At 38.2% G+C, this 24436-nt stretch overlaps 2 protein-coding genes across 2 annotated transcripts in view; both read right to left on the bottom strand.

Moving 5' to 3' along the window:
- LOC114931231 (uncharacterized) overlaps positions 1–24436 on the bottom strand; it is a 301644-nt gene that overhangs the window by 241511 nt on the left and 35697 nt on the right. The window lies entirely within an intron of this gene.
- Positions 23289–24326, bottom strand: LOC146721683 (uncharacterized). The gene has a single exon (XM_085486410.1). The coding sequence runs from the start codon at positions 24324–24326 to the stop codon at positions 23289–23291; it is 1038 nt and encodes a 345-aa protein (XP_085342536.1).

Raw genomic sequence — 24436 nt, 5'->3', positions numbered from 1 at the left:
TGCAGCTCGTATCTTTATCCACGAGAAAGATCCCCCGTTCAATCATATACAGGGTGTTTCAGAATTGGCGGAAAAGTTGTTAATGGCAGATTCCTGGTATCATTCGGAGACGATTTTTCCTTAGTGAAAATGTTGAGGGAAGTCATCATTTTTTGCATGCTTTTAATTTTTGCCATTATGTATCTTTATAACTAAACCTTAAATTAAAATTTAATTCAAGTAAACCCTACTTGAAATTAATTAGAGAATGTGGTTTTGTTAATATTTTATTTCCACAAAGCTTAGTTTGAGAAAAACCCTTTATTTCCGATCGCTTAAAATTATTGATGCCTCAATATTTTTGCTGAGAAAAACTTTTCTCCAAATAAGATCTACTTGTACATTTTTATTAATAAAATTTTTATTAATATAATTAATTAATTAATTAATAAAATACATAAATAAATTTTTGCTATTACGTATCTTTATAATTAAGCTTTATATTAAAATTCTATTAAAGCAAACTTTACCTAAATAAATTAAGTGAAGAATGTAGTTCTGATAATATTTCATTTTCATAAGATCTAGTTTCCAAAAAAGCTTTTATCTTTAACTGCTTATAATTCGAAAATTATTGGTGTCTGGAGATTTTCGCTGAGAAAAAATCGCTTCCGAATGATACCAGAAGTCTGTCATTAAAAACTTTCCCGCCAATTTTAAAACACTCTGTATAGCTATCACGTATGTGCATTTAATTTTCCATTTATCCCATTTATTAAATATAAAAAGATTGTAGATGACATAATTCTATGATTACGTTGATTCTACGAAAGGTAGAACGCAAAAAGATCGGGATGAATGTTTTTATACGAGTCAGCCGGCAAAGGGTTCGCTCGCATTATTACATTGTCCCTTATTACAATGCCCGCTCTCGGAACGCTTTAAGTGGCAAAAAATCGGCGAACGCGCGGGAGAAAACTTGATCGATGGACGGTTCGTTACGTTCCATTACGGCACTGCAATGATTCTCGATGTAGACCGCAGAAACGCGGTTACAACGTTATGAAAATTCGCTCGAATCCGTATGCCGCGCGTGGAACTTTGCGATTTTTCCTTGCGCGCTTTTCTCCCAATCCCTCTCGAATCATTTATGATCGTATATAAGAGGCAAATTTCTCTCCCGCCAGACATACATTCACGCGTTTCACTTACCATACGAAATTCCGCTTGTGTCAAACTTCTTTCTCTCGCCGAGCGAATAAAATTTCGCGTTATATGCTCGTATATTCTTTATATACATATTTATACAATATTTATATATATATTTTTATATAATGTTCTTTCTTTCTCATCTTTCTACGAAAATATTATTTTACAACAAGATAGAGAAGATATGTATATTTGCTACATCTGTCATTATATTTATATTTTAAATATGATATTTTTATATCATTTTTATATATATTATATATATTTATGTATAATTATATATTATTAATATTACCCGGAGAGAATTTTCTGTTAAAATTTGCCCTGAAAATTTCTAGTAATGATGGAACAAAATATGCGGAAGAATTTTATTACAGTTTCTCAGATTAATATTTGCCACAATAAAAAATATTAATGTGTACATAGTAAAATTAATCGAATATATTTTTTATATCTCATTGTGGTAAATTAATATTTTTTATTGTGGTAAAAATATTAATCAGAGAAACTCTTATACAATATTTCAATATTATATTGTCTTGATTACTGCGTGATTTTCAGGGTAAATTCTAAGAGAAAATTCTCTCTGTGCATATATTATACAATTTTATTATAATATGAAAATATAAAAATATATAATATTAAATATAAAAATGTAATATTTATATATATATATATATATATATATATAATACAATATAATTTTATATGCATAAAAATATAATATTCATCTTTATTTTATATATTTATATATTATATATACTTCATATATTTATATATTATATATATTCCAGTGGAAACTCATGATGATATGCAAAAGCAAATTCTTGAAATTAAAAAATTTATGACTGACAATTAAATACACATCGCGTGATTCTAGATTCTAGACAAATCCGCGATAAAACGTTAAAACGAAGAAAATTACATTCGTCTGTGTGTCCAACATATATATTGGCCACGTTTAGCGTGCATGTTCGATAAGAACAAAAGAGATTAAAACCTTTCCGCGAGACTTTCCGCACTCGATTATCCATTGTATGGAGTCCCATTTCAGTGCAATTATTATACGCGCCACGTTTTCAACGGCGGGCCGCCCATGCAAGACCGGAATCGCGAATTTTCCTGAGAGAATTTATACTTTCCACGAAATATATAAGCTCTCCCATACTCTCCCTTGCGCGAGAACTCACTGAAGAAAGGGGCCGGTGGGGGCGAGAAACGAATAAAGGCGAATAGGAGAATGCGATAAGCGGCGGTTTGGACCAAATCGAAATCTTCGAACATCGTTTTCGCAATTTTCCCGCATCTGGTAGATCCAATCGCGCGAGAGATAGAAAAATCGTCTATACCGTCGTCGAGACTCGATCGAGGACACCGCGTGACGATAACTTCTGACGAACGAGAATCGAGGGCGAGAGCCAGCCCATAAAAGCTGCGTTCGATTTCGATGGAAACTGTCATAAGAGAGGGTCCGGCTACGTTAAGGTCGACACAATTCCGCCATAGGGGAGATCAACGAGTACAACGTGCGGCTATAAACAGCAGGAGATCGTCTTTGAGGACGCCCTCGTTGCTTTATTGCTTCAATAATATAACGCTAGAAGCATATCGCAAGAGAAATGTCTTCATATTTACTAAATATATTCTTCTCAAAATGTATCATGCATGTATAATAATTGTTTAGTAAAAAAAAATATAAGCAAGAGATTTATTAGAAATTATTCGACCCAAAAAAAATATAACATTATGAAATATAAATCTTAAGGGGATGCTGACCATTACTGTTTTACCGACTTTGAGTTCAAGGGCTTTTTTTTTTTATTGGCTACACAGATTGAAAAATCTTTCTCCACAATTAAAGTACCGATAATAATGAACGGGGAGTAATTTCGTATAAAAAACAATAACAGTTAAAAAATTACAGCTATTTTATCGGCCTCTTGCTGCAGCTTATAACAATACTTATTTAATACAAAAGTTGTGCAGTTTATTTGTGCACAAAATATGACGCTTCCAATAGAGATGCCATAAAAGAATAATACAGAGGTAATAAAAATGAGATTAGATTAAAAGCCTGTCATCAAAAGATTCGTACTTGAATTAATTATGCGCTTCCCATTCATTATCATTAGTACTTTCATTGTAGAGAATTTTTCAGTCAGTATATTTAATAAAAAGCGAATCTTATCTAACTTAAAGTCGGTAAAACAGAACCACGGCAACATCTCTTTAAGATGTTATATGTATAAAACATGAGATTAAAAAAATATTTCTAAAATAAAAAAAAGGTTATTTGATCGGCACAGAATCTTCAAAGTTTATATTTCTCCTCGTCTATTATTCTCCTATGAATTACTAATCCAAAACGATTGTGTCTGCGTGTGACAGTTCCTAAATGGGAAATAAACACCGTAATTCTCCGCAAAAGTACGGCTGCATTATTACTACCGAGTGCTCACGAGACATGTGAATTGTAGCATTTTCCAGAGAAGATCAGGGATATAATGTAAAAAAAATTCTAAACGACGTGCCTGGGACACGTGAAATTTCAACGTCACTCTCCCTCTCTTTCCCGCGCAAAATAATTTGCTCGAAATATTTCGATTGTCCGGAGATTGCCCTCTTTAAATCTCCTGTCAGACAAGCGTCACTTTCTGTCAACGATGCGCCAAATACATTTCATCCGACGACGCCTCTTCCTCTCGACCTTCCGAGCGAATTCCCTACCTCTTGCCAGAAACTAACGTAATTCAAAAGTTTTCGATTACCCTCCGACGTCAAAACTTTCCCGACAAGCGAAACTCATCCCCGGCGATCTCGTATCGCGGTATCGGTGGCATTTCGCTTACCACAATTCTCTATTCTTCAATTTGATACCAAGTCGAAAAGTGTTTATTTCTGAAGATATCGATATTGCTTGTTATCGAAGAACCGATATCAAAATCGTAAATATTATCCGCGTCTAGTCCTTTCACGGCGTATTAATGGAAGGCAAAAAATGTTAGTAATAACTATATTTTTATATTTTAATTATATAGGAATTCCAAGATTTCTTTCTTCTTTACGGAGAGGTATAAGAACTAATGGACCAAATGGAATTAAATTATTTAATGGAAAGGAACAAATTGTCTCGTATTGTTTAAACGTGGGTGTATCTAATGTGTACTGACATGTTTCCTCAGGATTGCAAGGATCGCTGAAAACGTCGGAGCAATTCGCGAGCTTCCTATAATTGAACCGTGTATCAATGTCGGCTGCACTTCATCACCAGAAGCTTCTCTCGTTACGTTTTGGACAGAACTTCGAGTTGAACACGTCAAGACATCGAAGATACTTCGTCAAATTCAAATTGTCGGAGCAACTTATCGGCGAACTTGAAGCTATTCCTAACCATAAGCATTAATCAGCTACAGATCGCAACTTGAAAATACTGCTAGATGTCTTAAGAAAATAGGAAACTTGATAAAATTTCACATTGAACGATAAAAAGAAAAAGAAAGATGAGCACAATTGAGCACAATTGTCATTTTTTAATATCCGTCGAGTGATAAATCAACATCTAATAGTTGTATATGTGGAGAAAATGTTTATTTAAGAGGATACATAAGTTTAGAACAAGGAAAAGTAGGATAATTTTTGACAATTTAAAAAAATTTTTTTAATTCAAACATTGTTATATATATATCTACCATTTTTGTCTATTATCTAATAGACAAAAATGTTTTCCTTAAAAAGATGAAAAAATCTAATCGTAGCCGATTTTAATAATATTAATTTCTCGCAAAATGACAATCATCTAAATATGTAGTTTTTTCTTTATTAAGAAATCATTCTTTTTAATTTATAAAAAATTAAATTACGACGTGTATATAAAAAAATCCTACGATAAAAATTAGTTTTTCATCTTTGTGAGGAAAAAATAAGCTATAAACATATATATAACAGTTTAAATTTTAAAAATTCACCAAAAAATCATCCTACTCTTCTTTGTTCCAAGTGTAACCCTTTAAAAACATATTATAAATTATAAATATCGTAAAAAAGCGCGTGTTTTCTCTAAATCAGTTTTGCGAGCGATGACGTATTATGCAAAATTGCTTGTCAACGATTAAACGCGACGACCTAAAATGAACAATAGTCGCGTCCACGCATGCGCGCGGGTCAATCGAAATTCGAAATCGACAGCGCGTCTGACAGTTGTACGCCATGGGATGAGACGTGCATATCCCTCCTTTCAATTTCAGCCCTCGAGCTGAATATAGCGATATCCATCGGCCCGTTCAACCTGCTTAGAATAAACCGCACTCATGCAAATCGAGGGCGTTAATTACGTCATGTCGCGTTAGACACATCATGTTGATCGCGAGGAATCGCGATTAATTGCGTTGCAACGAAATACATATATCGTCGAACTCGTTCGCCGGAAATTGCGTTCCTTTGTCCGTCAAGTATTTCATTTTCCCGAGGCGGGATGAGAAACAGCCCGGCTTTCTCTCGTCTCGAGCTTAACGATCAACCAATCTGTATCTCCGTTTACATTTGGATTCGCGACAAAGGCTCCATTCGTCTTCTGGCTCTTCCTCGGATCTCTGGAAGAGAAAAATCCCCTCAATCCAAGGACGAGAAGCAACTACTCCCATGTATAACAATGGCGTCTCGTTCATCATATCGGCCGGACACGAATAATCCTCGCTCGCGACCCCGTGAGTTATGAAACGCGGAATAACAAATGTTTGTGCCTTCGCGTTCTCGCGTGACGTCGTGTGACGTCACGTGTCGAGTCGGGAAGTGCAACCGCGATTTTGGGACGGAATATCGGCCTCGATATCGGAATCCTGGAATCTTCTCGCGCGCGACCCGCCCGAAATTTCATCGGATATACGCACAATGGCATGCTCGCGATTCGAACATATGATATGTAAATGCAAGCAGCCGTAACTAGCCGCGAGTTAGTTAACATCCGGGTTATAGTTCGCCAGGAGAAAGGGCCGGCGTCGCAATGCCGTGTATCACGTGGGGAATTGCGCGAAACACGTCGATGTTCATAGGATTTACTCCTATACAGGGTGTTTCAGAACTGTCGAAAAAGTTTTTCAGGGGATGCTGACCATTACTGTTTTATCGACTTTGAGTTCAAGGGTTTTTCTCTTTATTGTTATATAGATTCAAAAATCCTTCTCCACAATTAAAGTACTGATGATAATAAACGGGGAGGGCTGTAATTTCGTATAAAAAAGCAATAACAGTTAAAAAATTACAGTTATTTTATCGGTCTCTTGCAGCTCATAACAATACTTATTTAATACCAAAGTTCTGCAGTTTATTTGTGCACAAAATACGGCGCTCCTAATAGAGATGACATGAAAAAATAATACAGAAGTAATAAAAATGAGATTAAAAGCCTGTATCAAAAGATTCATACTTGAATCAATCATTGTGGAGGATTTTTCAATCTGTATATTCAATAACAAGCGAACCTAATCTAACTTAAAGTCGGTAAAACAGAACAACGGCATCCCTTCAATGACAGATTTCTGGTATCATTCGGAGACGATTTTTCCTCAGCAAAAATCTCGAGATACCAATAATTTTCAAATTATAAGCAGTTGAAAATAAAGGCTTTTTGGAAACTAGGCCTTGTGGAAATAAAATATTAACAGAACTACATTCTTCAGTTAATTTTAGATCGAGTTTGCTTTAATAGAATTTTAATATAAGACTTACTTATAAAGATACGTAAAATTTATTTATTTATTTTATTAATAAAAATATACAAGATCTTATTTGGAGAAAATTTTTTCTCATTATCAGCAAAAATATTGAGGCATCAATAATTTTTGAATTATAAGCGAACGAAAATAAAGTTTTTCGCAAACTAAGCGTTGTGGAAATACAATTGAGAACATGCGAAAAATAATGGCCTCCCTCGACATTTTTGCTGAGAGAAAATCGTCTCCAAATAACGAGATCTATTTGTATATTTTTGGTGTGGCACTTTATGTCAGACACCCAGTATATATACCAATTCGCGATTGTATATTCACCGAGCATGCCTATCGCATGAATATCGGAGATTAATACGGAGCGATGATGAAAATATCATTCTGCGAATATCTGAGCGAAATTAGCGGGAACGATTTAGGTAAAATATGTGTTCGATAATTTGACATTTTGAACATAGGTGTATATGTACACGTAATGCTATATCGAGATACAAGTCTACGAGATTGGAATTGCTCGTAGGCATATCAAAGTCCGCTAGGGTCTTTCAATTTGACATTTGCACTAATTAGAGCCGGCAAATATCACAGATTAGTATTAGTATTTGTAGAGCTAATCGTATCTATAATTACGTAGAGAGCAAATTGTGTGGAGGAGACAGATTGTAACTTCAATAATAGATACAAACCACGAATTTCTAAATGCAGATATACCGTTGTTATATAAGTCCTATAGTTGCGTTACGCGGTAAAGTTATACGGAATAGTATGCAAAATTTTATTAGCTGTCATGTACAATCGAATACATTCCGCAAATATTTTATGTTTGTAAAGCATATTAAGTTATTATTAATTCCTGCCGATATTTTAGACGCGTCATTGCTGACGATTATATATATTTTGTATTCGCATACATTAAACGCAAATATACATATTTTTGATGATGTATAATTAGCTTATGTTAATAACATTAAAAGTTTAATTAATTCTTTCTGTTGAACACACGTGCCGTTTGCAACACAAAATGTTTAACATTTTGCTAAACTCAAAATAACTGACCGCACTTCATAACTGAAGTTCGGGAAATTAATTTCTCTAAAGTTAATTGTTTCTAAAGAAAATTCAAAAGTTAAATGAAAAAAAAAATAAATAAAATTAATAAAACGTTTTCATAACATTATCGCGTTGATGCAACAGAGATTAAACACCTAAATTATTATGATGAATATCAAATATATAGTGTGTGTATTTAAAATTAATTGTTAATTGTTCTAAAAGAAAATCAAATAAGAGTTAAATGGAAAAAAAGATTATATATTAATAAAACATTTTCATAACATTATATCACGTTGGTGCAAAAGAGATATATTAAACGCCTAATTATAATGTGTATAAAAAACTATTTAATTGAATTTGACACTCTCTTAACAATACTTAACACCTCGTAGCAACTTTTTTACAAATATATGTATTAAATTCTATTTAAATTTCATGAAAGTTTTGATGTCGTAAATTGTATTTTTTATTATCTATTTTAATTTCTATATTTTTTATTCCATCAAAATTTATAATCTTTATTAATATAAAAGATTATTTGCACGTATATACATTATATATTAATAAATATACAATATATTAATTTATGTTGTTGGCTGCGTTCGCCATTATAAACAATTTGCGAAGCTTAGGGGGAAGTTCGTTGAACGGATTGCCGCGCGGAAACTATTTCATCCGCATTCTTTCGAGGAGCCGCGTTATCTGCGGCGCGCAAACTTCCGCTGATCCGCGCTCCGGAGCATCCTTTGTAATTGCCGTCGAGATGCGTCCCGAGGTTCGCGGGTTTACCTTTCTCAAGTATTACACGACCCGTGTAGGAAAATCGAGCTCTCGCTCGAAAGATGGGTGGGATGAGAAAGTTTCCAACTTTTGGCTGGTAGATCCTCAGCGAGGTCGAGAGGGAGGAAGGGTGAGAGAGAGAGAGAGAAAAGAGGGAGGATCTGCCCTCGGATGTTTCCCGGATAATTGGCAGGTCGCAACAGTCGCGCCGAATATTAGTCGAGTAAACTTACAATTAGACTTGAAAAGGGTAAAACTTTAAAAAAATTATAATCAAGCTGAATTTTTCTGGAGACCTTTATTTCGATGTTCTAATGAAATCCTGAAAAGTATCCTCAATTTCAGCCAGAGCTTTTTTTATGAGAGGTAAAAGGGGGTACATTTTAATTTTTTGTCATTACCTCGAAAATTATCAATTTTTCGAGAAAAATAGTTATTATCAAAATTATAGCTCATAAAATTCTCTACAAAAGAGGTTATTATACTTTTTTTCGTACAACTAATCGTTTTTGAGTGCGGTAAAGTTGCAATGTCATACCGCCGCTAGGGTATTTTTATTTTTTTTTTAATTCGCTCTATATCTTCGAAATGATTAATTCCACGAAAAAAAGAATAATAACCTTTTTTGTAGGGAATTTTATGAGCTACAATTTTGATAATAACTATTTTACTCGAAAAATTGATAGTTTTCGAGATAATAACAAAAAATTAAAATTTGTCTCCTTTTATCCCCCATAAAAAACGCCCTGACTGAAATTAAGGGTACTTTTCAGAATTTCATTGGAACATCGAAATAAAGGTCTCTAGAAAAATTCAGCTTGATTATAATTTGTTTGAAGTCAAAGTCTAATTTTACTGGACTATATCTCAACGGCAATAACCTAGATCGGGGCTACGTGAGGCTGTGCACGGCGCGATAACCCACATATACATACATATACGTAACCGGGGAAAGGGGTCAACGCGAGAAGGCGGGGGAGGGGGTCAAAATACATTCCCTCGGACGGTCGTTGAAGCTCTCATAACCGGCGCCGCCACAAAGCTGGCTTAACCCGGCGATACTCCCTCGTACGAAATACTGCCTCGTAAATGCGCCGATGACGTATTCGATTTAGGATCCGGATGGCTTTAACAACGCGGGGGTGGAGGAGGGGTGGAATGCGAGATTTATTCGTTTAAAGCCGTATCGAGGTAGGCACGAGTTTCGCGTTCCCAGGTCGGGAAAAAAAATTAATCGAAAGAGAGATTTGTAGTTATTTTTAGAAAAATTTTTTCCCTTATTTACGAAACGCAGCGAACTGTCAGATTGTCAATTTTTACTTGGCTCGCTCTTCTTTCGCGAATTTTTCCGACATTATTATAGAGTTCGAAATCTCGATAAAAAAAATAAATAAATATTTGACATACAAAATTATTGGATAAACCTTTGAAATATTAACGATCTCGTGATCAATTAATACGACACTATATTTCACGGAGATACATTCCTTTTTTTTTTTTTTTTTTTTTTTTTTTATTGAGTACCGTTGTTTTATTTCAAGTTCCGAGAAACGCGCGTTCGAGTTAAACCGGTTCGAAATAAATCATTGAAAGTTCATCGAAACGAAGGCGAGTCGTTAAGCGGGAAATTGGAAACGCTGCTGACGAAATAAAAATAAAAAAAGAGCGAAACACACCGGAGAAATGCTATATCTATCGAATGTCCGTGTGTTTATCGGCGCCTCGATCCAAAATTGCAATCGTAAATTAACGAGCGATCTCATCGCGCTATAGGCTTTTACGAGATGCGTTTATCGATTTGCTATAATCGATGAATGAACATTATATATCGCCGTTTCGCGAAAAGGTCAGAGGTCGAGTGCGTCCATCGAAATTAGAAGGGCTTCAAAAATACTTTGAACGCCCAAATGTTGCCACGTGCATCTGACAGATGCGCGCATGGAATTCGCCCTAACTGTTGTAATTTTGCACGCTATGTCAAAAATGAACACGAGCGCGAAAATGACATTTGCATTATTGTCTCTCGATATCGGGACGGACTGAGCATTTAGAAACGTCCGTTATACAATATATTCTTTATTATATTTCAGAGTATTCATCAGACTCGATGAACAAAATTTCCTAACTTTTTCAGATTTTCCAAGACCAAAAATTCATTTTTTCCCTTATTTAGTATAATGATATTTTTGTTTTTTTAACTTCCGAACCTTTTCATGGTTGAGAAAAATATCTTAGGGATTTCATGATTTAACATTTAATTGATTTATCATAGATATATGCAAATTATATATTTGGAAATAATAATACTAAAAAGTCAGACTATTTAGTATAATGATATTTTTGTTTTTTTTTTAACTTCCGAACCTTTTCATGGTTGACAAAAATATCTCAAGGATTTCATGATTTAACATTTAATTGATTTATCATATAGGTATATGCAAATTATATATTTGGAAATAATAATATTAAAAAGTCTAAATAAGTCTAGACTTTTTAGTATTATTTTTTCCAAATATATAATAAAATAAAATAAAATAGAATATATAAAAAAATAAAATATATAATAAAAAATATTTTAGTATTATTTAGACTTATTTATAGACCTTTTAGTATTATTTTTTCGAAATATATAATTTGAATATCTATATGATAAATCAATTAAATGTTAAATCATGAAATCCTTCAGATATTTTTTTGTCAACAATGAAAACGTTCGAAAGTTAAAAACACAAAAATTTAAATCAATTATACAATCTGCATTATGTACAATAATCGAAACGAACATGTCACTATAAACTATTTAAATAATCACCTTTTTTATTTATATTATATCAAATTTTTTGGTTTTTTCTCTATCAAACACATTGAAATAAAAGAACACGACGATGAAAATATAAATTAACGAATCGATTTTTAACAACACAGAAAATTAGCGTGCTGGGAGTCAATGAAAGGTTTATATTTGTTTAATAAGAAATTTCAAATTATTGAGACAAATGTAGAATAATGTGAAAAAATGCAGATAAATAGTAAAATTTCCTGACAGTTCCAGATTTATAAAAATCCCTGACAACGCCCGGTTTTCCAGATTTCCCTGACTACTAAACACCCTGTCTTTATTATTTTTTCCTCTTTGCTGCACGCATTTTCGAAGAAAGAACGCGAAATATTTTACTGTAAATTTATACAAAATAGAAATAGATGTACGAATCTGGAACATTGATCGAAATGGCAAAATGTGTGAGAGTTGATCCTCCTGTTGCGCGTATATTTAATTAATCCAATTCAATTTCTACATCAACCTACGTATTGTGTGAAATATATAGAATGTCCTGAAACTCATCAAATGTCCTTTTAATAATAGATTGTTCTCTGGCCAATTTAGAAACGATTATTCTTTAAAAATATTGAGAGATCATAATTTTTTGTAAGTTTCCAATTTTTTCCATTTCCATACCTTTTTATAATTAAGCTTCCAATTAAAACTATACCATCTGAAAAATGTAGCTTTGTTAACGATTCAACTCCACAAAATTTAATTTGCAAAAAACCACTCCTTTCAGATTCGCTATAACTCGAAAATGATTTAATACCTTGACATTTTAGCAGAAAAAAGTTTCTAAATTGGCTCGACATTAAAAGAGACATTTAGCAGTTTCGAGCGTATATATAAATATGACTTTAGTTGAAGTGAAATAATCCGTTAAAGGACCCGAGAGCAGAAATATTAAACTCCTATTTATATTATCGCAAACGAAACGTTGTCCTCCAATTCGAACGTCGGGAAGTGAAATTCCGACTGTGCGAAATAGAAAGTTTTGAGATCTAAGTCGATTATGCTCTTCGACTTTCTAAGTTGATTACGGTCCCACTTTGCGTTTATCGTCCTGCTCCCTCGGCTTGATTTCTGAGAGATCAACATATCCCGCGCCATCGCGCTCCGCGGAAATCGGATGCGAATTCTAAATGACGCGCGCACGAGGAATGGTGTACAGCCGTGACGTCAGTCCGCCGTGACGTCACCGTGCGGTCTCCTAGCAACCCGGGGCTGAAATCCCAGCACGGGCACGCTGAAACCGGGGCTGCACGTATACCGGGACAACCTTACGAGGGGAAAGAGGCACACTGCCCGGGCACGAGCTAAACTTACCCCCTTTACACACACACGGACACCCAACACGTTCCCCACCATCTCGATGATGTTGCGTCGCACATCACGTTGCTCCTTCTCTGTCGTCGCCCCAGTTTGTGGATCCGTCTCTCCAATCCCTCTCCGTTCCATTAATTCTCTTTCTCTCTCTCTCTCTTTCTTTCCCTTTCTCCCGTCGGTCTTCGTTCACTGTGTTACAACAAACTTCCGGGATCGCATAGTGACGTCACGACGACGAGGGGATGCTCGTTCTGTTTGATCTCCGCCTGTATGTGTCGCGTACAGGTGACAAACACGGTTTGGTTATGCGGCCATTTACATCGACACACCTCTTTGTTTTTTTTTTTTTTTTTTTTTTTTTTGCATTTTCTTCTCAAAGAAACCAAGGGATTTTTATAACTCATACCAGTTTAGCGAAGACGTACACAGAAAGAATTTTCTCGTAGAATTTACCCTGAAAATCATGGTGATCATGGGACAATGTAATATTGGACACATTTTATAAGAGTTTCTCTGATTAATATTTCACAATAAAAATATCAAATTAATCGAATATATATTCTATATCTTATTGTGGTAGATATTAATTTTTTTATTATGGTAAATAAAATTCTTCCAATACCACATTGTCCCATAATTACGATGATTTTCAGGGTGAATTCTAAGAGAAAATTCTTTCTGTGCACAACATTATTTAATTGTAATAACGCAGAATCTCTCGAATAAAAAAAGCAACGTCCATTTTACGCAAAATTGTCAAAAGATTTATTTTCGCTCCGCGACCCATTTTGTTAAAAAAAAAAAAAGTACATCAAACAGCATAGAACTATGACAAAATGGGGGGCTAAAAATATTACTATTCACATATCAAAATTAATCGAACATATTCTATATCTTATTGTGGTAGATATTAATTTTTTTAATATAATAAAAATATATAAAATTCTTCCAATACCACATTGTCCGATAATTACGATGATTTTCAGGGTGAATTCTAAGAAAGAAAATTCTTTCTGTGTACAACATTATTTAATTGTAATAACGCAGAATCTCTCGAATAAAAAAAGCAACGTCCATTTTACGCAAAATTGTCAAAAGATTTATTTTCGCTCCGCGACCCATTTTGTTAAAAAAAAAAAAAAAAAGTACATCAAACAGCATAGAACTATGACAAAGTGGGAAGCGCGTATTCCTCCAGCGGTTGTTAACCCAGAGGTTACGGCCCAAAATTGAATTGCCAGTGGCATCGTGCCAATGATGCCAGGGATCTCTCCGCGGAATTTAGATTTATCATCAGACTATTCTTCTTGCCATATCTTTATCCGCGTATATTCTTCTTCTTTGAGTCCTGCAAAACCCGCTCATTAGCGGAATTACGTATTTTCTCTCTCGCTCTCCCGCATTAAACGTATCCATGTTACACGAACGTTAAAAATACACGGTTGCAGTTCGCGCTCGAGTTTATGTCAGCATGCGGGTTTGCCGTGTAATTTAGTTAGAGTTAATATATATATATCCTCTTTCGATCTAGGAGATATTGCGATGCACGTTACAGCGTTTTCAGGGATAATAAAATTAGGATGGCACTGGAGTGGATCGCGATTTGTTAGAGCGCGCACCGAAAAAAATTGTTTTCAGGAAATGCATGCTTTATAAGTCCTCTTCATAGATATTCTTAATAATAAGGATATTTCCCTCTTTACGTAATGCTTTTTGAAATACCCTCTTAAATTAAAAATATATTCTCAGTTTTCTTTTTGCAACTTCAGTTCCGCAATAAATACATATAATTAAAATCTGATTTTATTTTTAATTTGTACGAGCTATATTTAAATAATTATTAAATATAATTAATTATTAATTAATTTAAAATAAATTAATAAAATAAAATTATTGAAATGATTTAAAATAATATAAGTTTCAATTAATATTAATAGCAATAATATAATAAACAAAAATGTGTGTTTAACTATGTCAATACATAAAAAAAATTCAATTATATGTATAACATTTAAATATATATGTAATTAATAACAAATATTTATTTGTAAAATTTTTTATCATGATTATTAATTTCAAATAATACACTAATAAAAAACATCCTATTAAGTATATATCCTTGCATTAAGAATATGTAATAAGAATATCTAATAAAAAAAATCTCTTTAGAAAGAATTTTCCTCTTAAATTAAGAGAATCCTTTTGGCGCCTATTTTAGTGACAGATATAAATATAAGTGTCATAAACTTAAGATAAGAATACAATTTTTTTGACGCGCAGTTGTCACAAATTTACTAAAAGAAATTTATTCCAAGAAATTTCGCAGGTAACAATGAAGAATAAAAAGTGTTCTTAATAATTTTCGTAAAAGAACATTTAAGTAAAAATTAGTTATTAGCCCTCTCGATTGTTCGTCTCGGCAGGGCCGATGCTTCTTTTTTTTCGAGGAGAAGGACAGAGGTAAGGAATTTTCTTGGCGGTTTTCTCTTAATTAAGATCTCGAAGTTGGCGGCACGTCGCGAATCCGTAATTAGCAGTAACGTTACCTCCGTCCGATAACTACTACTTCGCCAAATCTCGCTCGTTACTACGTGCTAGTCTCATCAGGCGACCTGGACGAGCGCATTCTTTCTGTTTCAAAGACGGAGAAACCACAAAACTCGAGTCCTTCTCTCGGGGAAAGTTTAGTTGGGTCAGGAAAAAGGGTGAGGAAGAGGATTTTCCTTAATTAGTCCTATCCCAACCGTTTAGAGTGAACACGCGATGCGATCTGTCAAATGATGTAAATTTTCGCTAGCTAGAGAGAGAGAGAGAGTTCCAAACTAAAAATATATGACGTCTCTTTAAAAAAAATAATTTCGCCGAAAAGAGATAAATATAAAAATGAGGAATATAATATATATATATATATATATATATATATGTGATACACATTTTTGTTTTATGAAAGCAATGAAAATTCTCCGCTTTGAATAATACCGCGCATAAAAGATTGAATAAAAGTTGTAATATTTTTATCGCAAACGCGAAAATATAAGAACCTCGACGGATAATAATACAATTTCTTAATATTTTTCTCGTCAAAACGAAACTCGGGGTAGCGATTCGCATGGCGAATCACAATTAAAATTAAACTGTTTATATTCCTCCCTCGTGAAAGTTTAAGAGCTCGCGCTCTCGGATAATGTTTTGAAACGGATGTTTTGCTGCGCTTTATTTTCGGCCTCTCCCGTTTTTCCCTCGGGCACTCGTTTTATATATATACGCAATTTCTTTTATTTCTCCCTTAACTTCCTGGCCTTGATAAAAGCCCCTATGTTTTCCGGAATCGCGCGCGATTCTACGTTTCTACGCAATTACAAAAAAAAACGCTTGCGATGACGAAGGATAGCGGAAAAATCGATACAATGAATAAAAAAAATAAAATAAAATAATGCGGATCAACGAACGAGAAAGAGAGAATTGTACGAGGGGGAAAGATATGATGAGGGAAAGAATATCGTGTCACGATTTAATTCTCCGCTTAATTCACGCTCGCGTTTTCCTCCCTCTAGTACTTCGTGCTATCTCGCGATTACACACAGTTGTAATTCCGCAAACTAAGACTTCGTGTAATCTTCTGTCAGAAGGGACTTTTATATTCGATATACAGGGTGTCCAACAGACTCAATGCAAAAAATTTCCTGACTTTTTCAGATTTTCCAAGATCAGAAATTAATTTTTTCTTTGACTTTTTAGTATTATTTTCTCCAAATATATAATTTGCATATACTTATAAAAATCAATATAATCAGATAAATCAATTAAATGTTAAATCATGAAATTCTTGAGATATTTTTGTCAACAATGAAAAGGTTCGGAAGTTAAAACAAAAATTTAAATCAATTATACAATCTGCATTATGTACGATAATCGAAACAAACATGTCACTATAAACTATTTAAATAATCACCTTTTTTATTTATATTATATCAAATTTTTTAGTTTTATCTCTATTAAGGGGATCCTAAACATCCTCGAGGAGCCTGTTGTTTTTTTCCTGTTTTATCGACAAAATGTTAGATTACTATAAATCTATTTATTGGCTATACAGATTGTTTTTTACCTGAAATTAGACTGGATTTGGTATTAGATAAAGGAATATAAGTGAATGTTTAGATATCAATTTGGAAGCTAGTAAAAGAGAATAGATCATCCTACATTTTTGTGTGTGCACAAATAGATTTATAGTTTATCTTACCTCACATATTGTCGATAAAACAGGAAAAAACGACTTTTCAAACATTTAGGATCCCCTTAAACACATTGAAATAAAATAACACGACGATGAAAATATAAATTAACAAACACGCTGTAGATGAATCGATTGTTAACACAAAAAATTAGCGTGCTGAGAGTCAAGGAAAAGTTTATATTTATTTAATAAAAAATTTCAAATTATTGAGATAAATGTAGAATAATATAAAAAAATCCAGATATATAAATAGTAAAAGTTCCTAACTTTTCCCTGACAATTCCAGATTTATAAAATTCCTTGACAACGCCCGGTTTTCCAGATTTCCCTGACTGCTAGACACCCTGATATATCTCCGCGCGCACGACTAACTAATTGTAAGGACGTCTTGTTTCGCCCCGTAATTGCCAGGATTATTAGACCCGATTCGTCGCAGCTGACTGGCTGCGACGAATCGGGCAGAGAGCCTGGGCTACAGTTGCGAATTGTTGAAGTGTCGATGACATGATTCGCGAATGGATCAGGGCGGCGAATTATTGGGCTCTTCGGCGTGCCTCTTGCGGCCTCGTTATCTCGTTATCGAGAACAAGAGGGTTACAGGAGAGATAGAGAGAGAAAAGCCGAGTGGGAGAATAGACGGGTAACGTCGGTAATTGCGGTCGCGTTCGACTAAATTGCGGCACTACCGCCAACAACGAGTAATAGACAATAAAGCGGCGTTTACTTCGAGAGTACCAGCATTAAAGTTTAATATCTGTACCAAGATGTTCGAGGGAGGCTGGAGAAGGAGAGAGAGTCATAAGGAGCTTTCAATACCCAGCGGACAGATTGGCAAGTACAATTCCCCAAATTCTAAGCTGTAGTGCTGTACAAATCAATATTATCGCGTTTTAAATCATATATATATTTGCATATCAACATCCAGTGTTGTGCTTAGACGATTTTAAAATTAGCTAGATAAAGATGAGAATATATGTAAATTTATCTTAGATAAAATAAAGAGATGATTTTGTTTTAAATATATCTAGATAAAATATAAAATTATATATGGCGATTTATGTAAATGACTTCCAGATAATATTTTTAAGACGAGAACGATAAGATGAGACCAAAACTATCTAGATGATCATCTATGTAATTTTATTTATATAACAGCAAACACTGTCAGATCACATTATCCTACATCCTTCAGTTAAAATTGTGAATTATATTTAAAAAAAATTAAAACGAGAAGATGAATGAAATGTGAGTGTAAATGTTAATCGTTAACGGAATGATAAATATTGATTTTTTATCGACAAAGAGAAAATCTCGAAGTGGTTCGAAGGAAAGAATCGATCCATTGAAAAATGGTTGATAAATGCGAGCTAGACAAATGGACTGATGCAGAATGAATAGATGCAGATCAAGATATGCATGTATGAGACGCTGCATTGTCTCGTTAATCGTCGTGACATCGTTTATTGATGCGCACTAACAAGAAGGCGTAGGGGTGGAATGGCAGTAATTGTGAAGACCCAATTAAAGCCAATGTGAGGGAGAGAGAAGACGACGAAGGAGGAACAAAGAGACAGCCGGAGACCGGATTAAACGATCATTTAATGATCATTCATCTAGTGTGCAAAGTCAATTGAGTCACATGACCTACATATTATGCGTAAATATACAGGCAGAACTCCTAAACTTGAATTATCTCATATTAATTTAATTTCATACTAAATATAGAGACAATTCAATTTAATCAGAGTAGTTATTAATAGATATGTGCAGTATTGTGCTTAGATGCTTTTAAAATTAGTTAAATAAAGATGAAATATAAATATGTGAATTCATCTTAGATAAGATGAAGGTGATTTTGTTTTAAATATATTTAGATAAAAGATAAAATTATATGGCGATCTAGATAATTTTTAAGACTGCTTATGTAAATACAATTATAAAAAGGATACAAAACATATATATGTATTCATATTTTTTTTATAAGTTTTCATCGCTTTACTGCTTAAGTTCTACTATTTAAATATTTTAATGTGCTATGATTCTAAACCAAAATTATCCGAAAATTATTCTTTAGTATCTCTTTCGCGCGTCGCGAGTGCTTAGGAGGAACGATGCGGGAATTAATTAAAGTTATGCAATGATTGTACTTAACTAAATATATTCTTCAAGGCAAATGGTACGCGTGAATACAGATAGATATATCGCTCGGATTACAAACCTGATGCGTCCGTGCGCGGCAACTATCGAAGACGGTATATCGTTATCTCAAAAATCTCCTATTTATACCTTGCCTCCTAAAACGCCCTTCGCTAGGCTTCGAGAGGCTTCGCGAATTTTCTATCTATTTTTACTTCTTTGTTTCTGTCCTACTCGTCTTTCGTCTCGTCTGTAATATTTTATTTATATTTATTTATGCCTTTGTCCTTTTCGTATATGTCAGTGTTCGTATTCGTATGCGTGTTTTCCTTATTAATCTCAGGGAAGTATGTGACGATGTAATCGCCACAGTACTCCCCCGCCAGTGCTATACCGATAGCACGATATCGTCCGAATATTGCGCTGTTTCCGCGCTAATTTCTTCGCTGGCGGACCGAGACGAATTCTACAATTTGCTCGCTGTTGTATTGAATTCGAAAGACCATAATCAATCTGATATGACGACAAAATAATAATAAATAATAATAAATAATAATAAATAATAATAAATAATAATAAATAATAATAAATAATAATGATATGGTCATAACTTGCTATTCGAACGCGCGTCGCTCTCGGTCCGAGACTCGTCAATTTAATTCAACGCGATTAAGATAAAACGCAGAATCTATATACGGATTTCTATGTCGAATTCGTCTTCGCTTACGTTTCGCGGCTCGTGTCGATTACATTAAAACAAAAAAAAAATTTTCTCGAGAACACACATCAAAAAGAAAAAATTAACTCGCGAGAAATATATAAGTCCTTTTTTTTTTTTTTATATTTTTTCTTCGCGGCGGTTTCTCACGGCTCTCGATGCACATCCTGGTTCCTCGACGTCACAGGCCCGCCTGGAAACGACTCGGGAATCGGACCTTTCTTCCCGCTCTCGTCGTTCTCTGGCTCTCTCGGGGCAGCGGCCTCGCGTCCTCTCGCGCGCCTCGCTGCTCGACCTCGGTGTCCCGGTCTCGTGCCGTCGACTCTGCCGGGCTGTTGTTTTCTGGCTCGCTCTGCAAAATATAAGCCGGTTTAAGACGGTCTATTGAGACCGTTTTCTCTTTGCCGTGCATACGCACGACAAAGACTTTGTCGCCTCGGCTGATGACTGCGTACGGCCCCTCGTACGGCGCCTGCAACATCTTTTTCGGTCCCTCGTGTCGCACGAACACCTGTTCGGCCGTCGCTAGGTCCTTGTAAAGGAACGGCCGTCGCTCCCCGTGTCGGGTGCCGTCCACCGGTCGCAGCTCCTCGAACTGCTCCCTCAGCGTCCTTGCGAAGTCGGCCGCGTCGTCCTCGCTGTCCACAGGTCGTCGACTCAGGAATTGCCCTGGGATCCTCAGCGTCTGGCCGTACACCAGCTCCGCTGCGGTCGCCTGCAGGTCGTCTCTCCACGCTGCTCGGATCCCGAGCAGCACCGTCGGCAGCGCCTCCGTCCAGCGATCATTCTGCCGGCATTTGATTGCCGCCTTGAGCTGGCGATGCAACCTCTCGACCATGCCATTGGCCTGCGGGTGGTACGCCGTCGTCCTCAGGTGCTGTACTCCTGTCATCTCGCTCAGCCGTCGAAAGAGATGGGACTCGAACTGGCGCCCCTGGTCCGTTGTTACTCGCACGGGCGCCCCGAATCTGCAAATCCATCCCTCGTAAAATGCTCTTGCGACCGTCTCCGCCTCCTGGTCTCGTAGTGCGAACGCCTCCGGCCACCGTGTGAAGCGGTCCACGCACGTGAGACAGTATCGCATGCCCTCTGAGACGGGCATCACGATAATGTCCAGGTGTACGTGCTCGAATCTGCTCGATGGTACTGCAAATCTTCCTAATGGCGCCGAGACATGTCGAGTGACCCTCGAACGTTGACAGGGCACGCATGCACGCGCCCAGCTGCGGCAGTCAGCGTTCATCAACGGCCAGACGTAGCGCTGCGCCACGAGTCTGCCCGTCGCCTTGATTCCTGGGTGTGCCAGGTCGTGCACCAAGTTGAATGCGGCCCGCCGAAAGGGTCTTGTCAAAAACGGTCGCGGTGTCGATGTCGTCGTATCGCAGTAGACTTGTATCCCCGTTCCGGGAATCTGCACTTTCTCGAGTTTTATTCCGGTCTCTCGCCTTGTATAATCGTCGAGCTCTTTGTCAGTCCCCTGCGACTCCGCCAGTGCAGCGTAGTCCAGGGGAGAATCCAGCTCCTCGACTCGTGATAACGCATCCGCCACGACGTTCTCCTCGCCTGTCACGTGCCGGATGTCGGTTGAGAACTGCCCGATGAGGTCCAAGTGGCGGAACTGGCGCGGCGTGCTCTTCTCCGGTCGTTGACGAAAAGCGTAGATCAACGGTTTGTGATCCGTGTAGATCACAAACGCGCGCGCCTCCAGCATGTATCGAAAGTGTTTGACCCCCAGGTAGATTGCCAGCAGTTCTCTGTCGAACGCGCTGTACTTCATCTCGGATGGGCTTAGCTTCTTCGAGAAGAAGGCTAACGGCTCCCATCCGTCGCTGCCACGCTGTTGCAAAGTCGCGCCGATGCTCTGCTCCGACGCGTCAGTGAACAGGGCGAGCTCTGCGTCTATCCTGGGGTGTCGCAAGAGCGCGGCCTGTGCCAAGCTCTCTTTCGAATTCTTGAATGCCTCCTGCGCTCGCGGCGTCCACGATATCGCCGCTTTCCCTTTGACGTTGCCGTGGAGGAGATCGTTCAACGGCGTCAGCATTTCGGCAGCTCTCGGCAGGAATCGTCGGTAGAAGTTGAGCATGCCTAGGTAGCGTCGCAGCTCCTTCGCCGTTCCTGGCTCTCGACACGCGAGGATCGCCTCCACACGTGTCGGCAGCGGTCGTGTTCCCCCGTCGGAAACTTCGTATCCCAGGAAATCTACCTTCTGCTGTCCGAATACGCACTTCGCGGGGTTGATGGTCACCCCGTATTCCCGCAGACGTTCGAATACTGCTCTAAGATGGTTTCGATGCTCCTCTTCCGACGTTGACGCGACCAGAATGTCATCGACGTACGCGTAACAAAAGTCTAATCCGCGTAAGACTTCGTCGATGAATCTCTGAAACGTCTGCGCCGCGTTTCTCAATCCGAATGACATGTACGGAAATTCGTACATGCCAAACGGTGTGGTGATCGCCGTCTTCGGAATGTGCTCCTCCGCCACTGGAATCTGGTGGTACGCCCGCACCAGATCTATCGTTGAAAATAGTTTTTTTCCTCCGAGGGCCTGTGCAAAATCCTGGATATGTCGCACAGGATACCGGTCCGGAATCGTCCTCGCGTTGAGTGCTCTATAATCGCCGCAAGGTCGCCATTCTTCGCCCTTTTTCGGCACCATGTGTAAGGGCGCCGACCAACTGCTCTTCGAAGGTCGCGCGATTCCGGTCTCCACCATTCGTCGGAACTCCTTTTTCGCGGCCGCGAGTCGATCCGGAGCGAGTCTTCGTGGCCTGCACGCGACAGGCGGTCCTGGCGTCGTTTCAATAAAATGTCGCGTGGCGTGGATCGTTTCTTGAATTTGTCCGCTCGGCCTCGTAATGTCCGCGTATTCCACCAACAACCGGTGGTACGGCGTCTCCCCTGTGATCGTCTTAATTTGCGGTACGTTGCAATGAATACAACGCCCGCGTGCGGTCAAGCTCGTCAGCTGATCGACGAGGCGAGAATTGCGCAGATCTACGAGGAGGCCATAATGCGCGAGGAAATCGGCACCGATTATTGGCTTCGACACGTCCGCGATCACGAAACGCCACGTGAAAGCCCGTCGCAATCCGAGATTCAAAGTTATGTTTTCCGTCCCGTATGTATATATTGGTGTGCCGTTGGCGGCCGATAACTCGTAGGTCGATCTCTGTCGTGGCCCTCGAACCATCTTTCGAGAGAACACGCAGAGATCCGCGCCCGTGTCAACTAAAAAATTCGTTTTCGTGTTTGTGTCCGTCACGAATAAGCGGCGCGCACTATGTTCCGGGTCGCTTGCCGCCTCTAACGTCCCGTTCCTGCGTTTCCCGGCATCTGCATCGAGCAGGGTGGTCTGCACTGCCGTGCCTCCGCTCCAAACTGCCAATGATACCAGCATACGCCGCTGGCCTGTGGACCACGGCTGCTGGATCGCGCTCGCGGGCGCGAACGTGAACGCAAACGAGGTCGCGAACGACGTCGATCATCGTCGCGATATCGGTTATCGCCAATGGATTCAATCGACTTACGTATGGCCGTCAGCTGTTCTGCCATCTCTTGCTGCATCGCAAGCCGCATTTGCGCCAGTCGCACCTCCATCCTGGCTTCCAAGGCCCCGGGATCGCTCGCGCCTTGCGTCTGCGGTGGCACAAATTTTGACGCCTCGGCCACTTGAAACGCCGGTGCCCGGGTAGCCTCAACGATCGCATCCGCGATATCGGCCAGCTGCTCGATCGTGTCCGCCGTGCGCGTCACCAGATGCGGCTGAATGTAAGCCGGCAATCGGCTAAGCCAGATCGTCCGCAAAACGGAGTCGCCAACCACGTTTCCAGCGAGGCCGCGGAGGTGTCTCAAAAATTGAGACGGCTTGCGATCTCCAATCTCTTCATGTTCCAGGAGCCTCCGGGTCTTGTGCTCCTGTGACAGGCTCAGACGCTTGACCAGCTCCGTCTTCAATGTTTCGTACGCGTGCTCCGCAGGCGGGTTCATGATGATATCTCGCACCTCGGCAGTGTAATTCGGCCCAATGGATGTTAGGGCGTAGCCGAATTTTGTAGCATCGACCGTGATTCCGGCGGCCTGGAAACTCCGGTCAACGATATTAAACCAGAGCTCCGGATCCGAAGGCGTAAACTCTGGCATTCGCATGCCAACACGGTTTATCTCGGGAGCGGTGAAAAAGTATCCCGGCGGCTGCTCCAACCTGGCCGCCTGCATCGCACTCGAGGCCGCCTGCATCGTGATCGGGGCTGCCTGCTGCACTTGCACACGCGGCTGATCGTACGCTCGCGCCTCCGTCTCTACGCGCGAACCGATCACTCCATCGTCTCGCGTCACAATCATGTCAAATTGTTTTTTTTTTTTTTACACGCAACTGGTCACTATCACTTTTCCGGGTCCGATCGAATAGATCGTCTCACCGGTCGTCACAATAAAAAGTAAAAAATGTACCG

This window comes from Nylanderia fulva, unplaced genomic scaffold, assembly GCF_048542155.1.
Source record: "Nylanderia fulva isolate GAGA-0341 unplaced genomic scaffold, ASM4854215v1 Scaffold43, whole genome shotgun sequence".
Taxonomy (NCBI): Eukaryota; Metazoa; Arthropoda; class Insecta; order Hymenoptera; family Formicidae; genus Nylanderia; species Nylanderia fulva.
This window is presented reverse-complemented; position numbering and strand designations above follow the sequence as displayed.

Coding starts and splice junctions, on each gene's coding strand:
- LOC146721683 (XM_085486410.1), bottom strand. CDS start 24,326: ATGATTGTGACGCGAGACGATGGAGTGATCGGTTCGCGCGTAGAGACG.